Raw genomic sequence first — 20,091 nt, 5'->3', positions numbered from 1 at the left:
AAATAAAAGGAAGTTTTTCTTCACACAGCGCACAGTCAACTTGTGGAACTCCTTGCCTGAGGAGGTTGTGAAGGCTAGGACTATAACAGGGTTTAAAAGAGAACTGGATAAATTCATGGAGGTTAAGTCCATTAATGGCTATTAGCCAGGATGGGTAAGGAATGGTGTCCCTAACCTCTGTTTGTCAGAGGGTGGTGATGGACGGCAGGAGAGAGATCACTTGATCATTACCTGTTAGGTTCAATCCCTCTGGGGCACCTGGCATTGGCCACTGTCGGCAGACAGGATACTGGGCTGGATGGACCTTTGGTCTGACCCAGTACAGCCGTTCTTATGTTAAAGCCTGCTTGCTCCTGCACTTTTGTACACAGTGCATTCCTGCAGCATATGTAGCTTGAAACTCTTCTGACATTGTTTTTTAAATTACTAGGAACTGTGTCTACCTGTAGAGCATCCATTTTGTTCTCAGAGCAGGTACTGCATGCTTCAGAGGAGAGCACACACTGTGCTCTCTCATGGAGACTTTCCATCTATTTTTTGTTCTTGCTGCTTTCATTCCTTAGCAATCAGTGTAATTTTAGGCTGAAAGCCTCTGTGTATGGAAACACAACTCTTCTGCTAGGTAATCACTGCAGAGTTTTCACCTCATTTCAATCCCAGCATACAGTGGCTTTGGCTCCTCTTGCATCAGCAGCTCATTCCCAAGTGCAATGATGCCAAATAAATGCTACTGCCTTGTTGGGAAAACCCAATGTATCTTAGGGGGAATGGAATCTTTCAGAGCAACACTATTCAGGCAGCAAGCACAATAAAGCATTCATCTAAGACCTTGAGTTTCTTTTCTCTAGGCTGAAGTGCATAAGCTCTAAAGGGGGAAGTGGGTTTTTTCCCATGCATACCTCTGAGAAAGGGCCCTCCCTATCCCTACCTCAGCACTTAAGGGAAAAGAGCCTGCCAATTCTATCCTCATTGTTGCGTTAATTGCAAACACACCTGGCTTCAGCACTGCAAGGTCACTCCTGCTTTATGCCAGGCTAGGATCTGTAGCCTCAGACCATCACCCTGTTGTGAGAGCTAGAGGAGCCAAGCACAGAATTGAACTGGTCAGGTTAATCTAGCCTGGGGGCTGCTCCCAGGACCTAGAGACGAGGGGGGAGAGAGCTGTTTCTAGGTTACTCCTTGTGTTCATAGAAAGAAGATGCATTTGTGGGAAAAGAGGGAGGGTAGGAGAAAGAAAGATAAATGCTGTATTGATTTCAGCCCTTCCCCTGCTCTAGAAGAAAACTGTATAAGGAGGGGCTGCCAGTTACTAAGAGACCAGTCACTGGTGTAAAGAAGGGAGGTACGAGAACAAATTGTCCAGGAGCAAAGTGCACTGCAGAGCCATGGAGTGACCCTCAAGTCGGGGGCTGTAGGTCAGGACTGAGGGGCACTGGCAGAGCTGGGGGGGGGGCACTGGCAGAACTGTAGGGGAGCACAGCGCTGGGATAGCAGGAGGCTGCAGGACAGGACTGAGGGCAGGGGTGGCTCCAGGAACCAGTGCTCCAAGCGCGTGCCTGGAGCGGCAAGCTGCGGGGGGCGGCGTGCCGGTCGCCGTGAGGGAGGCAGTCAGGCTGCCTTTGGCAGCATGCCTGCGGGAGGTCTACCGGTCCTGCAGCTTTGGCGGCAATTCGGCGGCGGGTATGCCGAAGGCGCAGGACCAGCGGACCTCCCGCAGGCATGCTGGTGAACACGCGTTACCAGCGGACCGCCCGCAGGCGTGTCGCCAAAAGCTGCCTGACTGCCGTGCTTGGGGCGGCAAAATACATAGAGCCGCCCCTGACTGAGGGGCACCGGCAGAGCCAGAGGGAGCCATGGGCTGGGATAGCAGGGGCTGCAGGTCAGGACTGAGGGGCACTGCCAGGGCTGTGGGGGGAGCCCAGGGCTGGGATAGCAGGGGGCTGTGGGTCAGGACTGAGGAGCACTGGCAGAGCTGTAGGGTACCCCAGGGCTGGGACAGCAGGATAGGACTGAGGGGGCACTGCCAGGGTTGGGGGGGGGGAGGAGTCCAGGGCTAGGATAGCAGGGGGCTGTGGGTCAGGACTGAGGGGCACTTGCAGAGTCGTGGGGAGCCCAGGGCTGGGACAGCAGGGGGCTGCAGGACAAGACTGAGGGTGACTGCCAGGGTTGTGGGGGGCAGAACCCAGGGCTGAGATAGCATGGGGCTATGGGTCAAGACTGAGGGGACTGGCAGAGTTGTGCATGCGATGGTATGTTGTGTACTTTGCACCATCTAACCAACACTCTCAGCCTTACTCTTAGGAACCATGTTACCTAAAACATCATCTGAATATTTCCCACCCCTGACCCAATCACACAGCCATAAAACTCATCCCACCTTTAAAGATATCTTGACTATCCAGGGCAATGGATTCTTTGTAAAATTTCCTGGTGCAAGTGATGGAGGAACCAACTAGGGGCAAAGCTTTTCTTGACCTGCTGCTCACAAACAGGGAAGAACTAGTAGGGGAAGCAAAAGTGGATGGGAACCTGGGAGGCAGTGACCATGAGATGGTCGAGTTCAGGATCCTGACACAAGGAAGAAAGGAGAGCAGCAGAATATGGACCCTGGACTTCAGAAAAGCAGACTTTGACTCCCTCAGGGAACAGATGGGCAGGATCCCCTGGGAGAATAACATGAAGGGCAAAGGGGTCCAGGAGAGCTGGCTGTATTTTAAAGAATCCTTATTGAGGTTGCAGGAACAAACCATCCCGATGTGTAGAAAGAATAGTAAATATGGCAGGCGACCAGCTTGGCTAAACAGTGAAATCCTTGCTGATCTTAAACGCAAAAAAGAGGCTTATAAGAAGTGGAAGATTGGACAAATGACCACACTACAAGAAGGATGTGGAAAAATTGGAAAGAGTCCAGCGGAGGGCAACAAAAATGATTAGGGGTCTGGAGCATGTGACTTATGAGGAGAGGCTGAGAGAACTGGGATTGTTTAGTCTCCAGAAGAGAAGAATGAGGGGGGATTTGATAGCAGCCTTCAACTACCTGAAGGGGGTTTCCAAAGAGGATGGAGCTCGGCTGTTCTCAGTGGTGGCAGATGACAGAACAAGGAGCAATGGTCTCAAGTTGCGGTGGGGGAAGTCCAGGTTGGATATCAGGAAAAACTATTTCACTAGGAGGGTGGTGAAACACTGGAATGCGTTACCTAGGGAGGTGGTGGAGTCTCCTTCCTTGGAGGTTTTTAAGGCCCGGCTTGACAAAGCCCTGGCTGGGATGATTTAGCTGGGAATTGGTCCTGCTTTGAGCAGGGGGTTGGACTAGATGACCTCTTGAGGTCCCTTCCAACTCTGATATTCTATGATTCTATGATTCTATGATAAAAGTGGGGGGAGGGGGTACAAGACCCCACCCTTCCATAGCCCAGCCCCTGCCTCTCTTCTTGCCCCCGAAGCCCCACCCCTGGCCAAGCTAGAAGCCAGAGCCAGGCTGGGGAGCCTGGTCCCCTCCACCTGCCCTTGGGGGGGGGAGAGGGATTGAGATCAGCCCACGGCTCATATCCCCACCTCCCAGGCACCCCACTCAGAGCAGGTGGAGGGACCCAGGTTCCCACAACTGCCCGCGTGGCTCTTACCCAGACCCGGCTCCAGCTTCCAGTCTGAGGATTGGGGCCTCGGGGGCTGAAGAGCTGCAGCCAGGCTATGGTAAGAGGTGTGGGGAACCCTGGACCCTCCACCTGCCCTGGGTGGAGGATCCGGGGCAGGGGCGGCTCCAGGCACCAGCACACCAAGCACGTGCCTGCGGCGGCCTGCCGGTCACCGTGAGGGCGGCAGTCAGGCTGCCTTCAGCGGCATGCCTGCGGGAGGTCCGCCGGTCCCACGGTTTCAGCGGCAATTTGGCGGCGGGTACGCCGAAGGCGCAGGACCGGTGGACCTCCTGCAGGCATGCCGCCGCAGGTTGCCTGACTGCCGTGCTTGGGGCGGCAAAATACATAGAGCCGCCCCTGATCCGGGGGCAGGGACATGGGCTAGAGTCTGCTCTCAGCCCCTCCACCCCAGGCAGGTGGAGGGTCTGCAGCTCCCCACAGCTGCCCAGGCTCCCCAGACCGCTCTTACCCGAGTCAGGCTCCAGCTTCTGGCCTGGCCTGAAGCCAGAAGGTCTCAGGAGGAAGAGGAGAGGTTGGAGGCCAGGCCCATGGCGAAAAGTGGATTGTCCATGGCTCCTTGGCCTGTTCCTGCACCCCTGACTCAGGGTCAGCCTTCTAGGGCTGCTTTTTGACCCACCAAGTGCTGCTGCTACAGTTTGTCTTCAGAACAAATACAATGCAGTGGAGCTGAAAAGAAATGGGATAAACTTTAATTGGGAGCAGGAGGTGAGGGAAGAACAGCTTCACTTCCTTGCTCCAGGTTTACATGTCTTCAGTGAAAGCTAATGTAGCAGCTGTGCGCGAGAGGACTCCTCATAACATCAGGATTCCATTAGCTCAGTCCAAAGCCACTGTGTATACAGAGCAGGCCTGGATTAAAACTGGCGCCTCCATCCCTCAGCCCTGGCAGTGTCCCTCAGTCCTGACCTGCAGCCTCCCTGCTAAGCTGGTGCATCTGTCCTCCAGGCTTCACATGGGCCCTGTGCTCTCAAGGAATTCCTGCACATTTTGTACCCTTCTCACCAACAGGCCCTATGGAAACATATAAGGGATTTGCCCCTAGGTTTGCTGCCTGGCTTTTTTGGTGGATCCAAGCCACACTGACCCCTTCCTGATGAAGATGTATCAAGTGCTTTTGGAGGAGACACGTGATGCCACATGCTCTATTTGATCTGCAGGCAGAGCTACCACTGATAACAGGAATTGTCCACACAGAACAAGGCTGGAGATGGCACTTGGCAATTGGGAAATCCAGAGACTATTTGCACTGGCTAGAAGCAAACATGCTGGGGGGCTGGCTCTGTGAAAACTTAATCTGCATGCACATCGTGGCCAGCCTGCTGTTCCAGTCCCTGGTCTACTCCTGAATGCACTGGCTGTAACCATTCAGGACATCAGCAAGCACTGAGTTGCCTTCCCCTGCACAACAGAGCCAATGTCGATCCTGTCTGACCCACAGCGTCCTCTTCTATTTGCAAGGCTGTGCTGAGATGACAGTGCCAACTGCAGCGAGTGAACGAACCCACACTACAGGTGGCAATTCTGTGCTGTGGATGGATGGCGCATGACAGAAGCTACCACACATTCAGCCCATCCAGAAAATTTCACTCCTGACTTTGGTCCAAAGAGGCCTGCCAAAAAATGCACTTTCTTGAGCCCCTTTTGATCGTCCAATAACAAAGTATCACAGGCCCAGCTGCATTTCTAACTGTTCAGTTAGATCAAATGTACCTTCCACCCAGCACCAGTGGTCTGTATTGAAGGGTGCACTCTTGCAGAATTTTTCCTGCACATTTCACTAGCACCAGGGGTTATGTCCTCTCCCATCAGCCCCCCGTTGTCTGTCATTAACATCTCATTAACACCTGCTGGCCAGCAGCCTCACCTGCAGAGATGAGTGGGCTGGTTACGTTTTGGCTTGATTCCCTTTGGCACCTGCCAGCGTGGTGTCCCAAGCGCATGGCTGGGAAAGCGTAGTTCCTCCAAGGCTGATTTCTGTCTGGCCTTACCCGGCCTGCTCCCCCTCTTGCTCCATTTCACGCAACACAAACCGCCTTTGGATTTCATTTTTGTTCTCCTTCATAAGAAGTATTCTCATGAACAATAATCAATTCCCTTCTGCCTGGGCTTCCTCACTATGGTTACTAAAAGGCACCTGATGTGTCCTGCATTGCTAATTCACAGCCTCCCGCAACAACATCCAGTGTCTTCTGTCCCCTCCCCCACAACCCTCCTGCTCCTGCCCCATTACCATGGCGACGCATGGTGATGGAGCAGCCTCGAAATGTAAAGAGAGATGCAACAATCAGAAGCTCGGCTCCCCTCATGTTACCATTTAGGTTATTGATGTTTAAATCTCCCGGGATTATCTGGCTGTAATTGGTTTATGGAAATAGAGACAGCTCCAGCAGTGGAGTTACTCAGGTGCCGACATTGTGGGGGTGGTGAGAGAGCTCCTGTCACTCTGTTCAAGTGCAGGCTGATTAAAACGATGGGTAGGCTGGGTTGGGCTAGGCTGGGCTGGGGGTGACTCCTCAGCCTAGATTGTGATCTTGGTTCTACTGGAGTAATCCAGACTAACTCCACTGACCCTGTATGGGTGCAAGCAGACATGCACAGCACAATCAGAGCAGCCCTGATGCAAGACTGCAGGGCTGGTGGCCCTGGACGCTGAGGGCACTAGATCGTGAGAGCAGGCACAGCATGGGCAATGCTAGGGCAAGGTTCATACAATCACAGACAGATGGGGCTGGAAGGGACCTTGACATGTCATCTAGTCCAGCCCCCTGGGGCCTACAGTGAGGCAGGACCTCAGACCACCCCTGACAGGGGTTTGTTCAATCTGGGCTCAAAACCTCCAGTGGCACAGAGTCTACAGCCGCCCTTGGAAGCCTATTGCAGAACTTAGCTACCCTTGTAGCTAGAAAGGGAAGCACTTTGCACTTGTCTTTATTGAATTTCATCTTGTTGATTTCAGACCAATTCTCCAATTTGTCAAGGTCGTTTTGAATTCTAATCCTGTCCTCCAAAGTGCTTGCAACCCCTCCCAGCTTGGAGTCAGCTGCAAATGTTATAAGCATCCTCTCCACTCTCTTATCCAAGCCATTATTGAACAAATTGAATAGTTCCCAACCCAGGACTGACCCCTGCAGGTGACTAGAGATGTCCGCCCAGTTTGATGGGGCAAGGGGAGAGATAGCTCAGTGGTTTGAGCACTGGCCTACTAGACCCAGGGTTGTGAGCTCAATCCTTGAGGGGGCCATTTAGGGAACTGGGGTAAAAATCTGTCAGGGGTTTAGTCCTGCTTTGAGCAGGGGGTTGGACTAGATGACCTCCTGAGGTCCCTTCCAACCCTCATATTCTATGAGTATGGTCTTTCAACCAGTTTTGCAATCACCTTATAGTAATTTCTTCTAGACCACATTTCCCTAGTTTGCTTGCGAGAACGTCAGGTAGGATTGTGTCAAAAGCCTCACTAAAATCAAGATATCATGTCTATTGCTCCCCGCCATCCACTAGGCCAGTAACCCTGTCAAAGAACAATGCTGCCAATGTGCTCCAACTCTGAATTGGAGGGACAAGCTCTCTGGGCTGGAGGGGAGTTCTGCCCACATGAGCCTCTCTGTTGAGGGTTCAATTAGTGTGATGTGGTTTTTATGTGCACCGAGATCCCTAGCTCATTTCACACACACCCTGAACGAGCTGTGAGCTTCCAGCCATTACCCTGTGTGGGCAGCTGATGCTCTTGGGCAGCTGATTCTCTGGGATGAACTCCTGGGCCATGGGCTCTCCTGTCCCTTCAGCCTTTTCCTGAGGATGGGCTCTTCCAGGCTTCTGCCCCAGGAGGAAAGCCCCCTCCTGCCACCCATGCTGTGAGTTGGGGCTGGCTACTTCCTTGGTTACATTTCCGCAGCCCCTCCGGCTTTAAGATGGACTCTCCTAGGCCAGCAGTGACCCCACATGACTAATTCTCTCTTGCCACCCATGCTGGAAAATGGACTCCTGCACTTCTCTTGGCTTGTGGCTACCATAGACGGTGGCTCCACATGTGCCATCCAGGAGCAGATGTTCTTCAGGGCTGGCTCCCCCTCCCTCCACACACTAGGAAAGGGCTCCAGGACTGGCATCATGGTTCAATGGCATTTCAGCGGCAACATCACAACATCAAAGTCATCGTGCCACAAGGCAGACTGGGCCCAGGTTTGCCAAACTATGTCGCTGGAGGCCTTATCAGAACCAGTTTGTTTTCTCCCAACCACGCCATGTTCCTCTCCAAGGGCTTGATTCAAAGTCCACTGATATTAATGGAAAGACTCTCCTTGACTTTAAAGGGCTTTGGACCAGGCCCAGAATGCATCCGAATTTGTGAAAGGTTCCCCTTCCCTGATTCTGCAGGACGGGGGGAGAGAGAGAGAGAGAGAGAGAGAGAGAGAGTGTGTGTGTGAGAGAGAGAGAGGGGGGGGGGGGAAGAGTGGGAATGAGGGCTCTATTGTTGGTTTTAATCACACACATCCAGCTATGCAATGCTGGTTTGCTGCTCTCACTGCTTTAAATGTCACTTCTGCCTCCAGGCAAATCTGTTCCTGGGAAAGGCTGTGCTTTAGCAGACATTTCCTGTGATGATTCTTTGAATGTTTTCCAGCACGCTTCAAAGGGCAGTGTTATAATCACAGAAATGATGGGAGATGGATGCCGTGCAGGAGACCTGGCCTCAGCCCCCAGGTCCTTTGCTCCTTGTGCTGGAGGAAGCATGCTTAGTTTTCAGAGGAGAGCCCTGAGTTGCTCTGCTGCTGAGTCTCTGCTGGCTGATTAACTCAGTATGGGAGCCCAGATGAGTCCTCACGCAAGGGATACTTCATTCCAGCAGTCACTTGGCCCTGGGGTGTACTTAGCTTCTCAGTACAGCTGCATGCCCCGGAATTAAATCCCCCCTTGAGATAAATGGAGTAGCACACCCCTTTTTCTGTGCCTATATTTCAGCGTGGGGCAAGGGCGCTGATCCATTCTTAGTGCTGAGTGCATAGCTGAATACAACTGGACTCCAGGGGCAGAAATCAGTGGGGGCACACTGACTAGTGCAAAGGGTATAGTCTAGTTCAGGGGTTCTCAAACTTCATTGCACCATGGGCCCCTTCTGACAACAAAATTACTACATGACCACAGGAGTGGGGCTGCAGCCTAAGCTCCACTGCCTTGGGTGAAGGGAGAGGGGGCTACAGCCCAAATGCTGCTGCCCTGGGTAGGGGGAAAGGGAGCTGCAGCCCGAGCCCTGCTGCCCTGGGTGAGGTGCAGCTGGGGCTTCAGCCCTGGGTCCCAGCAAGTCTAATGCTGACCCTGGCAACCCCATTAAAATTGTGTCCCAACCCACTTTGGGGTCCCGAACCACAGTTTGAGAACCGCTGGTCTAATTCTTAGAACATAGGGCAGGAGAGGACCTCCTGGATCATCGAGTCCTTTCTCATGTTATATATATCATCCCAGTAATAAACGTATCAAGGTCCATTTTGAAAGCAGTTAGATCAGGGGTGGGCAAACTACGGGCCGCGAGTCATTTTAAGCTGGCCCACAAGCTCCCACTGGGGAGCAGAGCCTGGGGCTTGCCTAGCTCCAGCGCTCCAGATGGGGCGCTGGGTCAGGGGCCGCACCACGCAGCTCGGCCCCACTCCAGTGCTCCAGCCAGGGCGCAAGGTCGGGGGCCGCACCACGCGGCTCCCAGAAGCCGCAGCATGGCCCCACTCTGGTGCTCCAGGCAGGGAGCTGGGTCAAGGGCCGCACCACGCAGCTCGGCCCTCCTCTGGTGCTCCAGACGGGGCACAGGGTTGGGTGCCGCACCACAAGGCTCCCAGAAGCCGCAGCATGGCCCTGCTCCGGCTCTTACGCACTCCAATGGGAGCTGCAGGGGCGGTGCCAGCGGATGGGGCAGTGTGCAGAGCCGCCTGGCCGTGCCTCCGTGTAGGAGCTGGAGAAGGGATATGCCACTGCTTCCGGGAGCCGCTTGAGGTAAGTGCTGCTTGGACCCTGCACCCTCTTCCCACACCCCACACTCCAACCCTCTGCCCCAGACCTGTTCCCCCTCCCGCTCTCCAAACCCCTCGATCCCAGCCCAGAGCACCCTCCTGCACCCCAAACCTCTCATCGCCAACCCCACCCCAGAGCCCACACCCTTAGCCGGAAACTGAACCCCTTCCTGTACCTCTGCCCCAGCCCTGATCCCCCTCCCGCCCTGTGAACACTTTGGTACCAACCCAGAGCATCCTCCTACACCCCAAACTCCTCATCCCCAGCCCCACTTCAGAGCCTGCACTCCCAACCAGAGCCCTCACCCCCTCCTGTACCCCAACCCCAATTTTGTGAGCATTCATGGCCTGCCATACAATTTCTATTCCCAGGTGCAGCCCTCAGGACAAAAAGTTTGCCCACCCCTGAGTTAGGTTGTTTGCTCCCCGCTGTTCCTATTGGGAGGCTCTTCTACAACCTTTCTCCTCAGATCATTAGAAACCTGCTTCTTATGTCAAGCCTGCATTTATTCATGGCCAGTTTATATTGCACCAACATTGTCCTTTAGCTTCAATAGCTCTTCTCCCTCCCTGGTATTTACCCCCTGCCCCCCAATGCAATTATACAGAGCAACCAGATCTGCTCACAGCCTTCATTTTGAAGTGGACTGAGAGTCAGGAGTCTGGGGTTCCATGTCCATCCCCACAACTGACTTTCTGTGCAGCTTTTGGCAAATCACTTGTGCCTCAGTTTCCCCATCTTTACTAACCCTTGGTATATGCTCTGAGGGAAGGTGTTAGAGAAAACTGAGGTGGATATTGTAAATAATGGTGGGTTCTTCAGATCACCTTGGGTAAAATGCACCAGTGGGTATCCATTGGCCAGACACAATTACTTCTGCCACCTGAAATCCAGAGGCTGTTGTTTACCACCAGGACAGTCCCAAACTCGCCCTGCCACCTCCCTGCAGGGAACATAAGCACTGCCAGAGATGCGCCATAGGATAAAACAGGGAGTGGATTGAGCCAGCTGGTGTTGGATTCTCCATCTCCTGGACCTGACTAAAGTGCACAGACATCCTTCTGTTTCCTAGTTCAGTTCCTTGAACGGTGGGTCTGACACTAGCCGTTAGTCCCAGCAGCCTGTCATTAGCCCAGGGCTGGTCATTGAGAGCAAAGGGAAGCAGAAAAGCAGCAATTCCAGCTCAGGGGGTGTAGAAGGAGCAGGAGCTCCCAACCCTCTGCTCTCTGGCCTTCCAGGCAAACAACTTCAATCTGTCTAAAATGCTAATCATCCACCTTGCCCACTGCTATGGCTACATCTAGCTCCTGGCAACACCCCCACTCTTCACTACTACACTTAACCCTCAGCCCCTTCACTGCGGCCAAGCCCCTCGATCTACCACTCTTCATGGAGCTCACCACCCATCTCCATGTCTTCTCCCACGCTGCCCATGCAACCCAAGCACTCTTCACCCCATCCACCACTCCATGCCTCCACCTGGTGCCCTGTTCTGCCCCACCTCCCAGCAGGTGGCATTGAGGAGAGGGCTCTCCAGCAGATGAGGTATGGGGGCACACCACAGGAGACAGATCTTAAGGACAAAGAGAATGACACATTTGGATGAGAAGGAAGTGCTGATAGGAGCTGCCAGATCTAAGTAAAGTGACTGGGAGTGGAAAGGTGATGGTAATCTGTGTTCTTTATGGATCTGGCTTCACCAGCCCAAGGACAAGTCAGACAGGTAGAGCACTTTTAATTACAGAACAAAGGAGCCTGTTGTGGAGGAGAGGCAGGAGGGCTGGGGAAAGGAGAAAAGCAGGGAAACAGGGACCAGCTGGTCACGGAGATCAACTCTGCCTCTTCCCCAAACATCAGCCGCATAGAACAGGAAAAATTTCAGGTCTCTAAAGCAAACACTCTGCTTGGTCCCTGCCAGCTAGCAGCTTCCACCGGCCTCTTTTCCCAGCTCATGTCTCTTCTGTTATAGGAACTGAGGGCACCAGAGGGGACTTCCCGTAAGTGAGAATGGGAATGACAGAGCTTGGCTCGGCTCCTCGTCTCTAGGAGGACATGGAATATAAAGTGGCTTTGAGCACTACCATGCTCCCTTCATTTTGGGCTGCCGGTGGGTCTGCTTACTACACCTCTGGCCTGTCTCTTCTCTATCACAGGGATGTCTCACACGTATGCATTCGTGTGAATGGGATGCATGCACTTGTGTGTTTCTGTGTGCGCATCTTTGCCTAAGTACGTACACACATGTGCATGGGAGCCTGAGAAGGTGTGTGTGAGCGACTGAATATCTGGGGCATGTGAAGGTGATTATATATGACAGCAAGAAGCTGCGTGTGTAAGAGCGGCTGCACGTGTAGCTGCATGCACATGTTCGTAGGTGATGGACCTGGAATCTGAGAGTGTTTCTACACTCTCAAAGTCGTTAGTGCTGTGAGGGCTTAAGGTTACAGCACCAAATTACTCCTTGATTACTGTGAGCAACTCCACCTGACTCTGCACACAACTGGCACCAGGCCAAAAATGGCTGCAAAGAGGCTACTAAAGCTCAAATCGATAGACTCTTTGCAGTATACCCCAAAAGAACTGAGAATCTGGATATTTACTTTTCACATATGTATCTCCTGGGAGCACATTTCTCTTTGGGTTTTCAATTTTCTTTATTAAAGTGAAGGGTTTATAGCTTGGGCAGGGTACAAGCAGTAGAAGAGTCATACACACGGCTCTGCCCAGGCACCTCAGTCTTGTCCCGCACCACCCCCGGCTATCCCACCTCTTGCTCAGCTCTGTCACTGCACTACCATCCTAACCACTGTTATTCCAGTCCTCCCATTCACCTCCAGGGCTGGGCCAGGGCCCCTTCAGACCTGACATGCAGTACCCCTGCTATGCTAGGCCTGGCTCGCTCTGCCCTCTGTGAGGTTTGGTGGCATGGATAAATAAATATATTTGTCCAATAAAAACTGCCCATTGGTTTACATTTTTATGTTCTTTTGTGTTGGTTATGGACCTCCAGAAATCAGTTTCTAAGAAGGGGTTACACTAGTGTAAAACTGGGGCAACCGAATAGAGAATCAGGCTCCTTCAACTGATTTATTCATTTTCAGGTTATGATTCCTCCACCGCTCTTCCTAAAGGAGCTGAAATTAACATGGCTTTTCTTGTTTACAGCCTCATTAGTGCACCAATGTCATTTGTGATGTCCACACCAGTCTGAGAATGGGGTTGCTAAGTAAAGATCTACTGCAATAACAGCACTGTGGAGCACAAAGCATTATTTGCATAGATCACAAACAGTGACTATTTGCCCCTCTTTTAGTGAAGAAGAGATGGATTATTATTTTTTTCTTTTAAAAGATGTTTAGCATTCAGACTTTACCTATCTAATTATAACAACACAACTCAACAGTGTCCTTTCAGTTACTACACATCAAAGTGTTGCTGCTTAATTGAGTCCTCTGATGCATGTATCCTGCACAAGGAACCAAATTCTGTGTGCCAAGGCACATTGTTTTACTTCTTTATTCTGACATATATAAATAAACCCAAAAAGCACCATCCTCTGGACTCTGACATCATTCTATACATTTTACAGTACCAAAAATTCATTCAAAGAGCTGTAAAATAATGAGTAGTCACTCTAACCAAACCTCACCTATCAGCTGACCCAATTACAAACCCTTGCCCAATCCAGAGATCCCTCAGGCCACCCCTCCCCCCCCCGCCCAACATGAGTTTTGTTTGCCAAACAATATATTCCCTCCAAGCAAGTAGGAAATGAAGGCCATGTCGGCACTACAGAGCCTATGCTGGCATAGCCCCTAGTGTAGATGCAGTGTATGTCAACAGAGGGAGTTTTGTTGCCAGCATAGGAATACCACCTCCCCGAACTACGTTAGCTGCATGGACGAAAGCCGTCTTCTATCAGCAGAACACCAGAATCCCTGGCTGGGATGATTTAGTTGGTGTTGGTCCTGCTCTGAGCAAGGGGTTGGAGTAGATGAACTCCTGAGGTCTCTTCCAACCCTAATCTTCTATGATTCTAACTCCATCTGTACTGGGGGGTTTCTTCAGCATAGCTATGCTGCTGGGGTGTGTGTGTTTTTTCACACCCCGACTGACATAGCTACACCAGTAAACTTTTCCAATGCAGACCAGCCTTAGTTTTTCAGCAGAACAGGTCCATTGCCTTGATGTGGTGAGATGCCCCAATCACGATAAAGGCACAATAGAGTCACTTTAAGGTCAGAAAGGACCATTATGATCATCTAGTCTGACCTCCCGCACAATGCAGGCCACAGAATCTCACCCACCCACTCCCGCAACAACCCCCTAACCTATGTCTGAGCCACTGAAGTCCTCAAATCATGGTTTAAAGACTTCAAGGTGCAGAGAATCCTCCCACAAGTGATCCGTGCCCCACGCTGCAGAGGAAGGCAAAAAAAAAACCGAGGGCCTCTGCCAATCTGCCCTAGAGGAAAATTCCTTCCCAACCCTGATATGGCGATCAGCTAAATCCTGAGCATGTGGGAAAGACTCTATATTTCCTCAACCTCCCACACCATCCCAATCCCCGGATGTAAAGTCTGGCCAGCTGTATCAACTGAGCCAAATTGCATCTGGGACTGCCCCCTGGGTATCATGGCAGCCCTGAACACCTGAGTGTGTATCAGCCAAGCAGCTCCTGAGCCACCCAGTGGACACCAGTCCTACATAGATGCATTGCTCTGAAATGAAGAAGGCAACCTTCAAAATGCCGCGGGCTCTGATCATTTGCTACTTCCCAGCCTGCAGGGGGTTAGTTCGTTTCACCCCCTCTGATACATTGCTGCTGTAGATATTCTCCTCCTAGCACTTCCATAGCATAAATCACTGGGGTGACAGCTAGGTTTTGAACAAAAGGAAATTAGAAATAGATATTCCACCCTGAGAGCTGTATGCATCATTTTTTTCTGACAACTCAGGTAAACCCTCTGTGTACCTTATACTCCTCTCCCACAAGATTCTCAGTGTCCCTGATTTATCACACTGTGCCTTCAGCTGGGAGATGCATCCTACTGTGACACCTCGCAAGTGCCAGCCTATTCAGTGAAGATTAAGACCAAACAGATCAGCAGAGACCAGCCTTATGGCCAGCACTGCAGTCTCAACTCCTTGCCTGTTCCATTTGCTGAAAGAGCAGATCTTATAACCAAAGCCAAGAAGCAGCATCTCAAGCCCAGAAGTAAAATTTCCAGGTACTCACACAGTGACATAGGGCCATGGCACGTTGCCCTTCTGGGTGGCTGGCAGGTTGCTGGCACCGTGCAGAGTGACAGAGATGGATTCCTTCCCAGAGTGTGCCAGGTGCCAATGATTGGTTTCTGAAGTTTGCACGGCCTCATCCATTCCAGAGGGTGCCTCTAATACCTGCCAGGTGCAAGCAGAAAGAACTTCAGCATTTGTTCTTACCCAGTGCAAATTCACCTTCCACCTCCCGCTGACCCACATCTCCAGTTCTGTTCTAAAGGCTCAGGTGTGTGCCCTCAACAAACGAGCTGTGCTTGCATATTTCTCAGACTACTTGGAGAGACAAGTCTTTCCCATGGGTGCCAAGGTGTCCAGTGCTCGGGCCAAGAGGCTCAGTCCCAGAGCAAGAGTAAATTCAGAGATGTCTCATCTCCTCTCCCTATTCACATGCAACTCCCATGGAAACTAGCAGGAGTAATACATGCAGAGGAAGAAGAGTTCACAACCCAGGAGAAGTAACTGAGTTGTGAGCCCACAGCTTCCCCAACAATGCCCTGCCATCATGCCGCAGGCCAGGCCAGGAGGAACAGCCCAGCATAGCAGCAAAAATCAAAGTTTGCATGGACCGGTCAGTACTTAGCTTCTCTGCTGAAATTGCCAACAGGGGGGGCTAATTAGCAGGGGGCAGGAGGGAGGCTGAGGTGTGGACAGAGGAATGTGCGGTTCAGAAGGTAGAATAAGAGGGTAGGGAGTTTGGGGTACAGGAAGGAGACTAAAGGGTTAGGGAATGGAGGAAAGAGGGAGATGGAATGGCTAGGAGACTGTGAAGAGGAAAGAGGGAACATATGGGGTGGCAGGTGAATTAAAGAGTAGGAGACTGGGTGGGGGGTAGAGAAGCAGGGAGGGGAGGGGGACAGGGCAGCAATGGAGTTGGGGGCACTGCAGGCATACACTGGCAGCACTCCCACCCCAGGGGAGATTAACCAGGGTCCCCTTCGAGCAGCTGGGGAGGGCCTGCATCTCTGGGGATGCATTGAAGGTTGAAGCACACACAATTTGGGGCAGGCGGCCTCCCACTAAAGACACAAAACTCAGAAGGCAACCAGCCCCCTCTCCCTCCATGCAACGTATTACCATTATTCGAAAAATCCTGTGATCACTTCAGCCCGGATCGTGAATTTGATGCATGATGGGCTGGCAATACTCTACCTTGGAAGCTTTTCCCATGTTTGGCTTCAGACAGAGGATTGCGCTCTAGGTACCTCCTCTCCCCCTGGAACTCCCCTGCTACCTCTGTGCAGGGAGCTGGTCAGAGGGAGGCAAGGGGCAGGCGGCCAGCAGGGGGCAGCACAGGAGAAGGCAGGAGCTCTACTCCTCTGCTGGTGGGAGGCTGGAAGTGCAGGGTCTAAACAAAAAACCCAACCACTCTGCTCAGTGCTGAGAGTCTGGTTGGGGCGGGAATGAGTTGAGGAGGTGACACCCTCCACACATCCCCATGGCAATGAGCCTGTACTCCAGCGTCCTTGAGCACAGACTCTTTGCTATGCCAAGGATGCTGATGGGCCTAGGTAATAAGTGTTCTCAGCCCTACCGGTGGCACCATGGTTACAGCCATGGTGTGCAGTACAGGTGCAAGAATGCGATTGGCCAGTGAGGGTTCTGAGCTGTGTGACAGCAATGTGAAAGCACCCCAGGTAGGGCTCAGCCTCGGTTGCCATCACAACAAACAGGCAGGACTTGTCTACACAATATCCTAACCTGCTTTAAAACTGGTTCATTTAAACTGGTTGGAACCATAATGCTGATTAGACCCCAAGCAGCCTGAACTGGTTACAACTCCATGATCAGCAGGCCATCAGGAGTCTGGTTCCAATATGGGGCACGTCAAACAGGCTCACGGTGACAGTAAAGACATGACAGCACCCCAGAAGCAATCAGTCTCTCCAGCTACTTGCACTTTTCACCGAGGGTATGTCTACACTATGAAATTAGGTCGATTTAATAGAAGTCGATTTTTTAGAAATCGATTTGATACAGTCGATTGTGTGTGTCCCCACTAGGCGCATTAAGTCGGCGGTGTGCGTCCACAGTACCGAGGCTAGCGTCGACTTTCGGAGCGTTGCACTGTGGTAGCTATCCCACAGTTCCTGCAGTCTCCACCGCCCATTGGAATTCTGGGTTGAGCTCTCAATGCCTGATGGGGCAAAAACATTGTCGCGGGCGGTTCTGGGTACATGTCGCCAGGCCTCCCTCTCCCCGTGAAAGCAACGGCAAAAAATCGTTTCTCGCCTTTTTCCTGGGTTACCTGTGCAGACGACATACCACGGCAAGCATGGAGCCTGCTCAGCTCACTGTCACCGTATGTCTCCTGGGTGCTGCTGGTAGATGCGGTACTGCAGTGCTACACAGCAGCATCCCCTTACCTTGCCTTGCGGACGGCAGATGGTGCAATACGACTGCTAGCCGTTGTCGTCGTCCCGTGAGTGCTCCTGGCCGACCTCAGTTAGGTTGGTCGGGGGCGCCTGGGCAGACATGGAGTGCTCTTGGCCGGCCTCAGTGAGGTCGGTCAGGAGCACCTGGACAAAAATGGGAATGACTCCAGGTCATTCTCTTCTTTAAGTTTCGTCTAATGGAGATTCAGTCCTGCCTGGAATATCATGCCAGCTGGAGGCTTCTGCCTCAGGCTGCTCTCCCGGTCGGCCACACCGCGCGGTCATACCTACCCTAGCCTATCCCTTGCTCCCATGGCTCATGAAGCCTGGACAATAGTAAGGAGCAGTTCAACTATAGGCTGAGCAAGTGCATAATGGTGGCAGAATGTGCCTTTGGACGTTTAAAAGCTCGCTGGCACAGTTTACTGACTCGGTTAGACCTCAGTGAAACCAATATTCCCATAGCTATTACTGCTTGCTGTGATATCCACAATATCTGTGAGAGTAAGGGGGAGATGTTTATGGCAGGGTGGGAGGTTGAGGCAAATCGCCTGGCCGCTGATTACGCGCAGCCAGACACCAGGGCGGTTAGAAGAGCACAGCAGAGCACGCTGTGCATCAGAGAAGCTTTGAAAACCAGTTTCATGACTGGCCAGGCTACCGTGTGAAAGTTCTGTTTGTTTCTCCTTGATGAAAACCCGCCCCCTTGGTTCACTCTACTTCCCTGTAAGCCAACCGCCCTCCCCTCTCCCCTTTGATCTCCGCTTGCAGAGGCAATAAAGTCATTGTTGTTTCAAATTCATACATTCTTTATTAATTCGTCACACAAATGGGGGGATAACTGCCAACGTAGCCTGGGAGGGGTGGGGGAGGAGGGAAGCACAGGGGTGGGGTAGTTGTAGGGGCACCCCCTAGAATGGCATGCAGCTCATCATAGAAGCAGCATGTCTGGGGCTCTAACATGGAGCTGCCGTTTGCCTTTCTGGTTCTTTGGTAGGCTTCACGCAGCACTGCTGCGGGTCCCTGTTATAACCTCTGTCCTTCATGCCCTTGGAGATTTTTTCAAATATTCCGGCATTTCATCTTTTGTAATGGAGTTTGGATAGCACGGATTCATCTCCCCATACAGCGATCAGATGCAGTACCTCCCTTTCGGTCCATGCTGGAGCTCTTTTGTGATTCTGGGACTCCATGGTCACCTGTGCTGATCAGCTCGCTACGCTGGCCAAACAGCAAATGAAATTCAAAAGTTGGTGGGGCTTTTCCTGTCTACCTGGCCAGTGGATCGGAGTTGAGAGTGCTGTCCAGAGCAGTCACAATGGAGCACTCTGGGATAGCTCCCGGAGGCCAATACCATCAAATTGCGTCCACAGTACGCCAAATTTGACCCAATAGGGTCGATTTCAGCGCTAATCCCCTCATCGGGGAGGAGTACGGAAATCGATTTTAAGACCCCTTTAAGTCGACAAAAATGGCTTCGTCGCGTGAACGGGTGCAGGGTTAAATCGATCTAATGCTGCTAAATTCGACCTAAACTCGTAGTGTAGACCAGGGCTGAGGTTAGCAAAAGGTACAATACTGTCAGCCTCGTGTCTCACAACAGAAGGCAGGAGATGTGTGACGGCCTCAAACAGCCCAAACACACACACACTCCAGTCTTATTAAATATACAATGACAACTTCTCTTAAAATTCTCCCATCCCAGCAGCTCACATGTGACTGGCGGGGGGAAGGCTGAGAACAGGCTCGTGTAGCTGTGGAAATTAGGCCCCCAAATGGTTGATCCAGTCAATTCTACTGCCAATTCCTCAGTGAACTGACAAGGACCTTCCTCATCTCAGCTTTCCCCATTGCTATCTCCTCCTATGCTAAATGAATTAGCCTCTGCTGAGTCAAGTATCAGAGGGGTAGCCATGTTAGTCTGAATCTGTAAAAAGCAACAGAGGGTCCTGTGGCACCTTTAAGACTAACAGAAGTATTGGGAGCATAAGCTTTCGTGGGTAAGAACCTCACTTCTTGCATCTGAAGAAGTGAGGTTCTTACCCACGAAAGCTTATGCTCCCAATACTTCTGTTAGTCTTAAAGGTGCCACAGGACCCTCTGTTGCTTTTTCCTCTGATGTGTGTCAACCTTGACCAAGCTTCCCCCCTTAACTTCTCTTCATGCCTCCCTCCTTCGTCCCCTCCTCTGACATGCCCCCTAGTCAGACCCAGAATTTTACAATTTACAAGACTCCAAAGGAATTGGGATCCTGGATTAATGCGAGGGAAAGAGAAGAACAAGATTGCATTCCCCTCCCCTCCACCACTCATTAACTCACACCAGATGATGTGATAAGACAGAGATTCAGAGTTCTTTACACTGGGGGTCCCTGACTTAATTCCACCACACACAAGCGATCATGCTAAAGCTTTCCGTTCCCTCTGAACACAGACCTGGCAGCCCCAGCGCATTCCCTCTGTGATTTAGCCATGCACTAAAGCCCTCTCCAAGCAGTCGCTGATATTCAGCTCTAAGGCTTATTCCACAACAAAGGTGGAATAAAAACCTCAATAAAAACCCACACAATGGGTTAATGGTCAGCATGTCATGGGCTCTATGTGTTTTAAGCTCAGTCTTCAGCTGACGTGAAATGCATCCCCACTTGTGCAGGAGACAGGACTGGAGACTTGCACAGCACTAGCCAGAACTACATATGCCAGTAGCCATGGCTACCAGCTTCTCCAATTCCTGTGGACCACAATAGTCACAGGCTCAAGGCCTGACATTATTCTTCCTTCAAG

At 51.8% G+C, this 20,091-nt stretch overlaps 1 protein-coding gene across 17 annotated transcripts in view; it reads right to left on the bottom strand.

Moving 5' to 3' along the window:
* Positions 1-20,091, bottom strand: part of CCDC33 (coiled-coil domain containing 33) — a 323,029-nt gene that overhangs the window by 229,672 nt on the left and 73,266 nt on the right. For all 17 annotated transcript variants that reach the window (XR_010591116.1, XR_010591117.1, XR_010591115.1 and 14 more), the window contains exon 3: positions 14,893-15,056. Coding sequence is in view for 14 of the 17 variants with exons in the window: in XM_042851567.2 (XP_042707501.2) it covers positions 14,893-15,056 (164 nt within the window). In the remaining 3 variants the exon portion in view is untranslated. The remainder of the gene's footprint in view (positions 1-14,892; positions 15,057-20,091) is intronic.

This window comes from Chrysemys picta, chromosome 10 (genome assembly GCF_011386835.1).
Source record: "Chrysemys picta bellii isolate R12L10 chromosome 10, ASM1138683v2, whole genome shotgun sequence".
Taxonomy (NCBI): domain Eukaryota; kingdom Metazoa; phylum Chordata; order Testudines; family Emydidae; genus Chrysemys; species Chrysemys picta.
The sequence above is the reverse complement of the archived record's forward strand: the minus strand, read 5'-3'. Positions and strand labels throughout refer to the sequence as shown.